The sequence below is a fragment of the Penaeus japonicus genome, unplaced genomic scaffold (genome assembly GCF_977035675.1).
Source record: "Penaeus japonicus unplaced genomic scaffold, GWHDUDI00000001_assembly GWHDUDI00000001, whole genome shotgun sequence".
NCBI lineage: Eukaryota > Metazoa > Arthropoda > Malacostraca > Decapoda > Penaeidae > Penaeus > Penaeus japonicus.
In genome coordinates this window covers 6,443,113-6,457,279 of record NW_028234403.1, presented here as the reverse complement: position 1 = coordinate 6,457,279, position 14,167 = coordinate 6,443,113, and the positions used below count along the sequence as shown (strand labels likewise).

The 14,167-nt window shown below is 37.1% G+C and overlaps 1 protein-coding gene across 2 annotated transcripts; it reads right to left on the bottom strand.

Moving 5' to 3' along the window:
• Positions 1-4,296: 4,296 nt before the first annotated feature.
• On the bottom strand, positions 4,297-13,742 carry Cyt-c1 (Cytochrome c1). Of its 2 annotated transcripts, none has more exons than XM_043033930.2 (7): positions 13,609-13,742; positions 8,304-8,354; positions 7,344-7,511; positions 7,121-7,234; positions 6,829-6,993; positions 5,309-5,437; positions 4,297-5,114 (listed from the first exon to the last, which is right to left on the bottom strand). In XM_043033930.2, exons 1-7 carry the CDS (start codon positions 13,678-13,680, stop codon positions 4,890-4,892), a joined length of 924 nt encoding a protein of 307 aa, XP_042889864.1. In that variant the 5' UTR covers positions 13,681-13,742; the 3' UTR covers positions 4,297-4,889. The 2 variants fall into 2 exon arrangements, with proteins under 2 accessions (XP_042889864.1, XP_086389839.1); XM_086533713.1 differs by lacking the exon at positions 13,609-13,742 and adding an exon at positions 13,102-13,180.
• Positions 13,743-14,167: the final 425 nt, after the last annotated feature.

Sequence of the window (14,167 nt, the reverse complement as noted above, 5' to 3'; positions counted from 1 at the left end):
TCTCTATGAAATAGATATTTGTACGCTTCCAGATGTCAGGATTCGTTCAAACATGCCTAGTAGTGTCCAACAAAGTATGCCAGGAAAAGTTCTAAAAAATGAATCAATTTTGTGCAAAGAATCAGTGTCACGAGAACCCATTTACGATTCTGACGCCATATCTTAAAATTTTATTCATATTGTTATTTTTATGTTTCCATAAGTACTGTTATTATCATTCCTATCTTTGTTATACGTTTTTGCTATAAGGTTTGTTGGTCTTATTATTTGTTATCGTTATCAATAGAATATTATTTTCAAATAGGAATCATTGTTATTAAGGTCATTGCCGACATACCAAACGTTACCACTGTTATAACTATACTTATTGTAATTGTTGTAAACCCGTGACATTGTAAATGTAAGCCTTCAAGAAGTCAGAAATAATCGAGCATGTGAGTAATGTTTCAATGAGGGGAAAAAAAGGGAAATACTGCATTGGAAGCATACAGACATTCTTTGATTATTCTAATGATGACTTTTTTGTTCTCTTTGTGAGTTGCAATCAAACTGTTAAAATAATATTAGTTGTATGAAATTATTTGAACATGTCCAGAATAATTTAGGAAAAGTACGCATGTGACACATTTAGCGAGGAAGAAAGCTTAATCTATTCCATTACCTGCAAGCTTTTGTAACGAATAGATCCCTTTCCTTGGGTGTTTACTGTCTAAAAAAAAAGTTCAATCCTCGTCCAGGCTCTGGTCATGGCCCGGCCTCTTGAACTATTCGGTGCCGACTTATCTGCATCTCTGAATTGCCATCACTGATCAGTTACCGCATGGGGTGTAATGTTCGTTCCTATGGTCTTTATTTCAATCTGTGGACCGGTCATGATTGGCTGAAAACCAATGTATGATATTGTCAGTATTTGTTTAACATCTAAACAGTAATGTATTTGACATAGATATACAAAGAACCCTAACATGTTCACATATAAATTCCAAAAAGGCCAAACTTATGTAATACAAGTGCACTAAAGTGAGCCACAGCACGGTGGCGGGAAGGTGAATGAATACACACTGTCGGTATCCTCTACACCAGGATGTCAATTTCGATGATTGAATGGATGTCATTTCGAATATTATGTTATTTACATACAACGATTTATCAAAATACCTATTATTTGAGCTTGCACAGCCAGATGTCTTTTCATGTAAATAAAATGGGTGACAGGATAATTCTCTAAAGACCATTGTTCATTTGCGTGTAATCAGGCTGGTCTTTGCTACAAACTTATTTTTCGTTTTTACACTGCACAATATCAGTGCAAATCGGCATGTTTTGGATTTATTTAATATGTAAAGGTTCTTTGTATATCTAAATCAATAGTCTGAATATCTATCGCAAACAACTAACAATGTCAGACACTTTGATTATCAGCCAATCACTACCAGCAATCCGCAGTTGTCACATATGACTAAAACTTACACTGGTTAGTGGACAGATCATATGAAATCGACTATTGTCGCTCCAGCTTTCATCACGGAAAAGACAAGCATAAACATAAACTTACCTCAAATCTGGCCCATATCTCATATATGGTAATAGCATTGATTCATCCAGTGAAACCTTCTGCACCTCTTGACATCTTGGAGTACCAGTTTGTCGTTAAGTGTATGTCATAATCCCTTATAAATAAGCATTCTTATCATAAATGCTGATAACATTTTATTGTATTGTGCTTAGACTGGGTGTTACTGCTCTGTTTTGCTACAATTCATCCCTATATTTCCCACAACATCAAGGATGATGCCATAAATGTCTGTAAGAGGGTAATGTTGATTTGGACATAATTAATTTGTAATTCAATGTTCAGAAACATCATAACGTTTACATGGCCTTTTATTTTTCTTTAAAATATCATTGCCAGAAAAAAAGCCATAAAAGTGACACATACATCATGTATGGGTCTTTTTAGATATAATGTCTTCTGATACACCCAATAATATCCATGGAGAAGAGTCTGTAGACATTCCTGAGAGTAGATCTCCATCAGCATGACAAATAGACGGTTGGCTCAATTAACCAAATGTGCGTTAGACTAAATGAATGACGGGAACCTTATTCAGATAAATGCTTGTAGTTCAAGAGAAAATCAGTGACTTAACTTCCATCAAAACCTTACTGAATATTTAAAATTAAACAGACTGAGAAGCACCATGCCACTTGGCTTTGTAGATCACTGCAGCACACATTCATGATTGGTATAATACATGTATGATAAAAAGAAAAATTATCAGTATTACAATAATTGGATGTGGTCATGAAAAGACTCAAAAAAACAACTTCATCCTCAAAGCATCAGGCTTAGGGATCCTACACTCATCAAACAATTCTCTGACAATGGTTCAACGACAATGAACACTATATACCGAATTATCAAGTATAGCCCAGGTCACCGAGTTGGTGTGGTTTTCAGTGATTGACAAAAAATTCCCCCAACAATGAACTCTCCCAAAATAAGCAACTTTCAGTGGACATTACCCTTTGGCTTCTACTTGCCAGGATTTCAAAATATCACACATGCAGAAGAAAAGAAATATTGATCGTCTCTAGTCAGAAAGACACTTTGAGCGCTGTAACGTAAAGGACGATACTTATTATGCATATGTGAAATATCTTTACAATTTATACATCTAGTATATTAGATGTAACCTCAGCAATGCAGGTTACAAAGGAATGTTGGAATACAATCTCATAATGCTATGTATTAAAGTATCAAAATAATTTCAGGTATAAGAAACTTGGTGACTAATTTGTCTCCTCTGATGCATTGGAAAATATTTTTTTTGTTACATCCTAGATTTGCTTTATAGTTATGGGACCATAATGGTAATAACAATAATACTTGAGGAGTTCACTAGGATCGCAAATGTACAAAAAAGTATAAATATTGTTTTATCATTACCAGTCATTATCATTCCTTAAGAATAATGATTTATGTATTAATTTGGCACTGATATCAGTGGAAAGCATACAACAAAAGTAACTTCCCACCTAGTTCACTGCTCGCCATACTACTTAATTTAGTGCTGTATGGCTGGAAAGGAAAATGGAGAATGATAATAAACTGATTGCCCATAAAATAACAATTTTGCACTTTTATCTCGTGTCCAAAGAGTAGCAACAACCTTATCATCTGTCTAGACAGACAAAACAGATAAGGCTGTTTTTTTTAAACTGAATAAAACGCAATTGAGATAAATGTAGTCCATAACAAACCCCAATATTTTTCACAATCAACATTGAATGTTCATGCGGACACATTAAGCAGATCAAGTTTACCACTAGACACGTACTGAATAAAGACGTGCAGAGTTATGTGTAACGCATTAAAGTAATACATAGAAAAAAATATATTTTACTTTTCAATAATAACTTGAGTGACCCTATGCCTTATACTTGATGCAGGTTGCTGCCTCTCAAACAGAAAAAGTACTTGAACAAAATGGTAACTAACAAAGACACATCATGACATTATGCATACTGAAGTATTTTTTGATAGCTTGTAGCTTCTCAAGTTTTATCTGAGGACTTGGGTTTGTTTGTTTGTTTGTTGGTTTTCTATCTTCAACTTCTCTCCAGCCTACATTTCCATCGTCATTGGTTTTGCAATATTATATTGCCCTCTTATATGCCTGTTTTCATATATCGTTTGTCTCACTTTCAGTGGTTCTTTCTAGCATCTCTTACCTACTCATAAATGCCCAAACTGAAAGAACAGAAACCTCTTCTGGGCTCTCTCTCTTCTTTATTGCCATCTTTCTCTTTCCCCTAAACATAAAGAACTTACAGGTGTTCACATTTTTTAACCAAATTCTTTCACTGTGGGATAAGTTCCTGTTACCATTTGATGTCTGCCACTGCAGAATGTAGAATCTAATCGCACTCACATAAGACTGATATTAAGCCTTAGTCTGTGGATATTTGTATCAACACACGTGTTCCCTTTCTTGTGCTGTCAATCAAACTAAAGTTGTACATTCTATATACTGATACAGTTTTGCAGGGTGCTCTGTATCTAAATTCATAACCCACAAATAATTGTTGAATTATCAATTTATAAAATTTACAAATTACCCCCCACCCTCTCCCTCAATGACAAATTCTGTAGGATATGCACATAAAGGCTGAGAATGGTAAGGCCATTGTTTGGCAATTTTGCTATATTACAGGCATTCTGGGGGTTTTCCCGCCTGGCTCTTGTGGACGTGATTTTAGATTAAATGTCTTTAGGTCCTGCATACACACAAATTTATTTGGCATTTTTATTTCAGAGCTACTATATCCTTCCACTGATAATCATATTCTTATTAACAACACCTACTTTCATTTAAATGAACTCTGTTGGAACGTTCCAAGATGTATGATCTAAAAGGATAATCAATTTAAATATTTTTTATATTGTTATTCTTAACATATCCTGGTAATGTACACAAAAATTTTGGCAATCCCAATTTGTGATGCCAAATAAATATAACATATGTACAATGGTCAGCCCATCCAATATACCTTCTCTTGCAAGTTAAAATCACTTTCCTATTTTCTAGAAAAAAATAAAATATATCATGAATAGGAATACTAGAAACTGTACTGGGGTAAGTTATGAATGGTTAGGTGATAGAATCCTATCGTACTGCTGCTGAATGACTTAATTACAGAACCTTCTTCATACTGGGAATAGAGGCTGATGCACTGTTCCACTGTACCTCCCTATACATGTAGTTATGCATGAAAAAATGTTTATAACCTTTCTACCACAGACAATAACAGACTGACAAAATGAAATGCAGCATACTGAGGTACTACGATGGGATCGCTGTCATAGTTTTCCTTGTTGGATTCTTTTACTGTGAGGGCTTGTATGCAATCTTCCTACTCTTCAAGACAGACCACTTGTGTCTCTTAATGTAATAAGACAGGCCAAAGAGAAGGGAGAACATCATGATAGCCTTGAGAGCCATTTTCTTGCGTTGGTCGTGTTCTGGTTCAGCAGCCCACTTCAGGAATACAGCCACATCCTTGGCCATCTGTGATGAAGTGGCTGGGGTGCCATCACTGTACTCCATAACCTAGAAGTTAAAATAACAAAATAACATTGAGCATTGAAGACATTTTTCTGAGAAATTTCACTGATACTTTTAATGTATACATGCAAGTGACAAAAATATTCTCTAAATAGAGTGCATTACCTAGTATTGTTCATGTGACATTTAAGAAATCCAAATTGGCCTGAAATGGTACAACAAACACAAAAAATATTTACCTCATTGTAAAGAGCTTGAGCCATACCAATAGCACCACCAGTGAAATAAGGGTTGTAGTATAGACCCTCCCTGACTGAGACACCAGCAGGAGGATCACAGTAACCAGTCAGCAGTGAGAAGATGTAGTTCTGGAAAACAAAAGATACAAATACTCAGTCCATGCAGAAAATGCCAACTTATTTCTCAAACAGTACTAATTGCAGTGGAAATCATGAATTCTATTGACATATTGTATTGATTGCCAATGAAGTCTAGATGACTTACTTTAAAATATAAAAAAAATTCAAGATCAGTATTGCACTTCACTTCTAAAAATAAAAGCTTAAGTACTTGAATCATTAACCAAATTCACATATGAAGTCCCAGAAAAATTATCATTTAACAAGTTCCATATCTATGATTAACACTAATCATACTTTCCAATTTAGTCATACATTTGACCTTAAACTAATTTGTAAAAACTTGATCCCTAGAAAACAGAACATTCTTTTACAGTCTTGTAGAAGCTTACAATATAGTGGGCTCAAATGCCTTTGCATGTCCTGGTTGTAGTGTAACATATTGGTATTATTTACATTCAGTTACCTTATAAAAGTCAACCAATTTATGCCAGGAATCAAAAGCATTCAATTAGAGAATATTACAATTACCTTCCTACAATTTGGCAATTTTAAGATAGATGCCTTTATTTTCTCTCCCAAATCCTAACTGCCTTATCCTTTTCCAATCCTTCTTTCACTTACTTTGGTCATACTTTTTGACCTATGAGGATGGGACTGGCCTTATTTTTTTTCTAAATGTTAAATAATGTTTTTGCATAAAAATGAGCTGCATGACAAAACACTCCCTTTTACTTTTAGAGCTATACAATTGACTACAAGATTAAAATGGAAAGAAGTGGCACAAGCAAACTCTAACCACAGTCCCCAACATCATTGGGAACAACAAAAGCCCTGAGTAAGTGCTGGTAGATGCCCTACTTTTCACTTCCAAATTGAGAAAAAGAGGAGGAAAAAGAAAAAAAAAACTCACTACTCCAATATACCAATAAAAAATAAAGTCTGAAGACAGTCTCTTTCACCAAATGACTGTATAGATATATTTTCACTTTTTTTTCACAAAAAATATTACATTTGACTAATAATAGAGCTTTAAGATCTTCATGTAAAAATAAATAGGTAGAGCAAAAATTGATCCTTGAAAAAATAAGATAAATACCACACTTTCAGCATCAACTAGTTATGGTCTACTCTTGTGATATGATGAAAGTAGATCAGTTTATAAACTACTTAACCCTATGACGACGGTGCATCACACTCGTGTGACACAGCCAAACTCCCGATGCCGGGGCGATTATAATGCAATATTGCAATCACCCTGCATAGGGGGTCTTCGCGTAGCGAGTGCCCCGTCGGGAAAGGGTTAATGTATCTATTGGAATCCTACTTCTTGAACGACAAATCTAAAGCAAAGGAAATTAAATAAAAAGACTGCACACATCCTAGCATATTCTACATACCTCTCCACCATGTCTTGCAGATGTAATGTACGAGAGATCTGGTGGCAATGCTCCGTTGTTAGCAGATCGGGCAGCCTCATCGTTGGTATAGGGGTTGGGGAAATAGTCAGACAGTTTTCCTGGTCTTTCAAACATTTCTCCATCTTCATTGGGTCCATCCTTTACCTGTAAAAACATTGGTTTCATTTAAATTTGCTAATAATAATTCTGACCATAACTGGGATCATAAACTGAACAGCCTTCTTGATTTTGAATTACAGCCTTCTTTATCCAACAAGATTAAACAACTTACCTGAATGGCCTCGGCTTCAGCTTTGGCTTCAGCTTCTGTGTGGGACACTCCAATCAGGTTGCGGAAGGCAATGTACTTCATGGAGTGACAGGCAGCGCACACATTTTTGTAGACCTAAAAGACACAGTTTAGATTCAGATAATGTCAAAACTAGGATGCAGAACATACCCTGAAAGATCTTATATATTCACACTTCAAGCCGCTATGGTAAAACACAACCAACCTCATAGCCACGGCGAATGGAGGCATGATCAAGAGATGAGAAGATTCCATCGTGAGACCAAGGGAAATTGGTTGTGTGAAGCTCCAGGTCAGAGGCTTTCACAGATTGGTTGAGGGCATAAGTCAGTCCCGCTGCACCTCCTCCAAGGATTCCGATGGCTCCCAAGACCTTTCAAAATTAAATTTTCATTATTCAACTAATGCCTAAAAAATATTCAATGAAAAAAATATATAGAGAGAGCTCAACAGGCAGCTCACAAAAAAAACTCACAAAATATGGTGACGACTGTAAAAACCTTTAAGACCTTCAATTTGCAATTAAGAAGAGAAATGTTATACTCTCCACAATGGCCTCTAGAAAAAGACATATCAGGCAGTTAAACACTGAAAGTGCCAAGCTTTTTAGTAGTGTGAACAGAGATATTTTAGCTCTTCATGCAATCATCCATCAATATTTTATTCAAGAAATGATTCAAAAATATACACCAGTAATATATTTCATACAGTGAATGCAATCTCATTATGAGACACATAAAGGGGAAACACTAAAAATGAATATTCAAAAGCTGAATGATTGTACAGTACATATAATTTTGAAGAATGGTGTAGAAAAGGTTTCTTTTCTTTTTTATATAAGTTTTGTTTTACACCATATGTTACAGATAATTAATTGTATATTTTTTAATTTTGCAGGTCAGATCCCCCAAGACATTCCCCCCCCCTCCTCCCCCTGATACACATAAGGAAAAAAAGGTAGGAAGATCCCTCAACACTGTTTCCAATCAATTTTGCTTGCAATTTCAGCATAAAGCCTCTCTACATGTGATCTCTGTGACAATTACATTTTTTAGAGATATGACAAAAGTGTGTGCAATATCTACACAAGAATGTTGCCTACATGATGCATGTATTTTTCACTATAAATATTACAATTAAGATGCAAAAAGAACCAAATACTTACTGCCTTCCTTGCTGCTGCCATTTCTCGTAAGGTGGAAAATTTAGAAGAATTCTGAAAGTAAAAGAAAATTTCAATTCTTGAACTTAATAAATTATTTAATATATAAAGTAAATATAAAGTCATGCTATACAAAAAAATAAAAAATAAAACAGTGCAATTCTGGAACTGAATAAAGTCATAAAAATTACATCCATCCACCTTTAAATAATTCATACTTTATTACAAGTCATTCAAAGGCTGACAATCACTCATTTGTGCCTTTTCTATCCAATTTTGCTTAGAAAGTATAAATGAAATCAATGTTAGTGGAGAAAAAAAAAATGTAGATAGTTATGTACACGCCAAACAAAAGACAGTTTGTAGATGCCTATTCAGTTTGATCCTAATGGGTGTAAAACTGCCAATTCTAGAGGTGCAAAGCAGTTTCAGGACCTATAGCTACTTAAGGTACTGACTAAAGAATGATAGCACATTCAGTTTTCCTAGCCTTCTTGATATGCTCTTGTAAAAGCAGGTTGGCGAGGTTTAACAAGTATCAACTAAAACAATAAAGGAGTCTGGAGTGTAGCATCTTTCATAGTGTGGGAAGAAAAACTTGCAGCAACTCAAGTGATTACCATGGGTCATATACCTTCAGCAAAGATTATATATAGTAAAGCTCCTATCCTTACTGGTAAAAAAAAAAAGTGTGGTGATTGCCGCAACATCTAATGAGAAAATTATGGACTGCTTGTGCTAACTCGCCCCAACATATCCCAGAAATGCAGAACTTCAGGGCCGTCATCATTGGGTTAATGACAGGTGACAAGATATTACATCAAGTGGTGGCAACGTCAGCCTCTGGGGATGAGATATTTTGTCAAGGCTATCCTCCTGGGCAGTGCACCAGGTGATCGGGCGTATAGCAGTATAATGGGTGAGAATCCCAAGGCATTAGGCTTACGCGTTTGAAATGTCCCGGCATTTCAACCATTTGGAGCCAAAATAGGCCCATCGGCAACGGGTTAACTGTTTATTGTTGACATGGAAATAAAAAAAAACAATCTGCAGCCTATCAGTGAAGTATTTCATACCATTAAGCATCTTCAACACCTTCTGATCCTTGTGTGTCACACTGGCAGAAATTGCTCATGCTAGTGAATACCCTTGTACTGAATTAAATTCTTTTTCACATTAGCAGATTCTCTGCAAATTAAAGTAGGACAGTGTTCTTCTGTGGGCTCTAGCATGCTTCTATTGAATTTGCCAGTGCTAAAGGTGTAAAGACAGGTTTATCAGCAAGGCTAACCTTTAGATTTCAGGTCATCCATCACAGATCAAAATGTTTCAACTGCATATAATAAAAAGGATCTAGTCTAAGCTTTCTCCTGCCAGAGCTTACAGGCAGTTTATTGACCCTTGTTGGAGTGTGTGAACTTTAAATGTCCCTAACTAACAAATGAATCTACTGAAGCAAAGGACAGCTGCACAAATTTTTAAGTTTCAACATTAGCTAGCTCACGCTACATCAACCCATTACTAACGGAGGTCATGACATACACGATGCAGGACTTTTTGGCCAGACGGCAGGCCATAACATTGAGGGATTCTGGATCAGTTTCTTTATTGTACCAAGAGTAATGAGTGATGATGTAATCATAAATACTATAATTGATGTAATGTTAAGTAAAATGGTTCAACCTAAAATTCAAAACTTAGATGGCACCACTTTCTCCTAGCACCAGCAGGAGAGAAAGCCTTGAATGGCACCCATCCATGGTCTCTAGCAAGCATAAGCTTTAGAGAGCGATGGCACACAGCAAGTTGCTAACCTCTTGCTCTAAAGTACCAGCAATGAAGGATGTGCAGGCAAGCAGGCAGAACAGGAGGAAGGTGACTTAACCCCTTCGACACGAGGACGCGTATACTGCGTCCTTGCAGCGCTCGTGAAAACCCGAGGACGCGCATACTGCGTCATGGCTGAGTTCTGGTGGAATTGAGTTTTCTTTCTTCCGGATACTGTACGAGATCTTTCAGAATAGAGGTCGGATATGATACGATATATTACTTGATTTTCATTATTATTACATAAAAATGGGATTTGCTTATACCAGGGGAGGCATTGATGGGCCCTGCTAGCAATCATTTTATTATTCATTTATGGAACATTATGTAAAAATATAAAACTTATTATGATTAGTTTACCATACTATTTCAATCTTTTTCTTTTGTCATCTGAGTGAGGCCTCCCACCAAGGTCACTCTTTCCATCTTCCTCCCAACCCATGTAAATAACTTGTCACATGCACATTGGGGAAGAGGTTGACTATGTATATTTTGATATACAACACATGATTATGTTGAGGTTTTGGCTTAAAACTTGTCATATTCAATAGCGACGTTTAAAATTTGGCGCGCGCCGGCAGCTCAAATACAGCGTGAGGGGCGTTTTCTACTGCCCGTAGTGAAGGGGTTAAACCATCCCTAATGTCTACAATGTGCCCCAGTGGCAGTAAGGCTGCCTTGTACTGTGGCACTCACTGTCATCAGCACAGGTATCCTTCCTCATCCCTACCTCTTCATGTTATCTTCATTCTGGATGGTTATATTTTACATATTCTTTCATGACAGTGTACGAATACGAAAAAAATTAAGTTGCTTTTTGTCTTTCCATAAAAAAGCAATACTTCTATCACATTGAGTATAAAGAAAATAAGCTGGTATGGACTGACCATACACTTCAACTTCAGTCAACTGCTGAATTGATAAAGCCTATCATATGACACATACAAGTCTCATTAAAATAGGACACAAAATGACTAGTTTTTACAATGAGTGACTATAAAAGAGTAGGGAAAGTCAAGGTATGTTGCATGAAGCTGCCTCACTCTGTTATAAAGCCCATCCTGGAGACTGGGCAAGCAAATCTATCTCCGTCTGCAATCTGTTAACATTTTTTATCTGATTCTCTGATATTGTTGCACACTTGACAGTGTGTCACTTTTAACCCATCCACGCCGGGGCGATTCCAGCTCTGAATGGTCCGAATGCTCGGATTTTCGAATGCATGAGCCAAAAACCTTGGGACTCTCGGGCACACTAGCCGCGAGTCTGGCCTGTCCGCTCACTCACCCAGAGTGCCAGCCTTGACCAAATATCTCATCACCGGCGCCTGACGCAAAAACCACGAAACGTGTCAGCACATCATTCAGCGCGAATGGGTTAACCTGTTAACAATGGGGCAGTTTTGGCTCCATCCACGACAACGCCGGGGTATTTTGACATGCACAGGTCTAATGCCATGGGTCATTAGTCAGCTAAGGATGCAGCCAGCTGCTATGCACCTAATCACATTGCTTCCCCGGCAGGAAGACTAGCCAGGCCATAACATGACACCACATCATCCATCACTGAGAGATTAAGTTGGACTTCAGTTTGTATGCTTTCTATTACAGATCACAACAGAGTTTTAGTACAATCTAAGCCCCTGATTGTTGTGAATCTTAATCCGTTAACACTGCATGATGTGATATCACATTATGTGATGGCATCATTTTCCTCCGGAACAGAGCATCCTATCATAACTTTTTGTATAGCTGGCCTGCCAGGCGATCGTGCGTGCAGCAATCAGCCAAATTAGGGCAAGGCGTTAGACCGGTGCATTCTAATTACCCGGGAGCCAAAACCGACCTCTCATTATCAAGTTAATATTGCTACATGTATACCCTTGTTATTGGTTCTATGCTCTATCCTACCATAAATATGTAAATATGTTTCTATTCCACAGTTAACAGTGGGGGGGAGTTAACAGCACCCTATATTTCAAGTTTAACCCTCTCGTGACAGGTGGTACACTACTGTACCACGCATATTAGGCCCGTTCGCTGGGGACGCGATACGGCGTCGTTTATTCAATTGATTTAGGCCTATGCGTTCGAGAGCCCCGGCATTGTGACATGCAAGGCTGGAATGCCCCCGGCATGAATGGGTTAATGTACATTTGCAGCATTTAATGCATTTCATGCATCTTCTTTCATACTTTACCCCACAATTTTCCTGCTCTTCCACATGCCCTCCCCTGTTATTGGGGACAAGATTGTGGGAAATGGGAGGGGCAAATGGTCAAACCAGGTGTAATATCCATTAAAAATGTATAGTAGAGGGCAAGAGACAACCATCGATACTAATAACACGGTATCTAGCAATGCTGCACTATACTGAATGTTTACCCTGAATAATTGACCATTTAACATGTATCTAGAACACATCTCTATAGTTTTGAAAAGTTATCTCAGGTTTATGTTGCTGGAAACCCTACCCATCCGAGAATGCAGATGTGGATGTGGATGTGCTCCTCCCACAGTGTTAACCCACACAGGACGGGTGGTACAGCATGTGTACCGCGCATTCAAAAGCCCAGTTGCCGGGCGGCACAGTATTGTGCCGGCCATTCAATTGATTTAGGCCTAATAATTCGAACGCCCCGGCATTTGGACATTCAAGGCTAGAATTCCCCCGTCGGGAATGGGTTAATATTGTATGGTAAATGTTCTTTTTAAACTAGTACATGTTAATGGGAAACAGTCATTTACATAAGGAGGCTATAGAAGTAAATCAAAAGGTAAATGACAAACTGGAATAGCATTATGAAGTGCTTTTACTTATGATGTTATATAGCTAACCTAATCTCTCCTTTGAATTCAAAGCACCTCACCATCACTAGGATTTAGAAATAAATTACAAGTGATCCTTATATACCATACTAAGACTCAAAAGGGCCATAGCTTCAATAAAATCAAAACTGAGCCCCAATACATACTATGCCCTACTTTTCTGCTTGCTGTAGTACCATTACGTAAATACCAATTCTATTTCAGTAAGTCCTGTAGTTCCGCTTTCCACTGGTGATGTACTGCCTACCAATCCTATGTGAATAGGAGTCATAATTACAAAACTGCATCAGTTAAGGACATAGTGGCACTAAAATACGGACATAGTGGCACTGAAATACACCCAACAAGGTAAAATTAGATCACACCTCTATCCAAATTATTAGTAGAGTTACTTCTGCAATCTTTGAAATTACGCTAACACTCGGGTCTATACAAACCTTAACTCTGAGAAAGGTATATTCCGTATGTAATAAAAATATATAACTATCCCCCTTTGCATAACACAGTACCTAGTACTGGTAAACAACATCGTCCGGCTACACATTCGCCCTTTCTAAGGCACATTTTCTAAACTTCCTTGAGGAAATTATTCTGCTTTGAACAATAATCTTCATCATTAGCATATCTAGTATACCAATGCCAATTATAATTACCTGGAGAGCGATTCCAGAGATTCTGGCTTTCAGAAGAGTAGCTCTCGCGATCCCAGTGGCAGCCAGAGCCATTTTAGCGATGAGGCAATAGACCGGTGAAGGCGAAACTAACCGAGATGTCTGTGTTTTGAGGTTACATCATTGTGTTATAAAACCTAAACGTAACATGAAATCAATGATATCCGACTTTGGTATGTTGTGTTTCTAAGTATCTGTGATTGAGAAGTATGTGTTTGAGAATCTAATTTCGTTTTTTGTTAAAATATATGGATCAACCTTTTTTCAATTACTTTTGCCATGTTTTACTTACAAAACTGTCAGCTGTTTTATCGTGTATCAATAAAGACTTTCAATACGTAACATAAATGTTTAAAAAACATTTGCACAGACAGTAGTATTTAATCTACACGAGAAAACGGCTAATGCTGACTGATTTTAACAATATTATTGATATTATCACAACTATTAATGTTTCATTTAAAATATGTTTTTCTCTGTTCGGAAGGTTTGATCTTTGCTTATAAATTTAATATAATTTTTTTGCAACCCACAACATCCA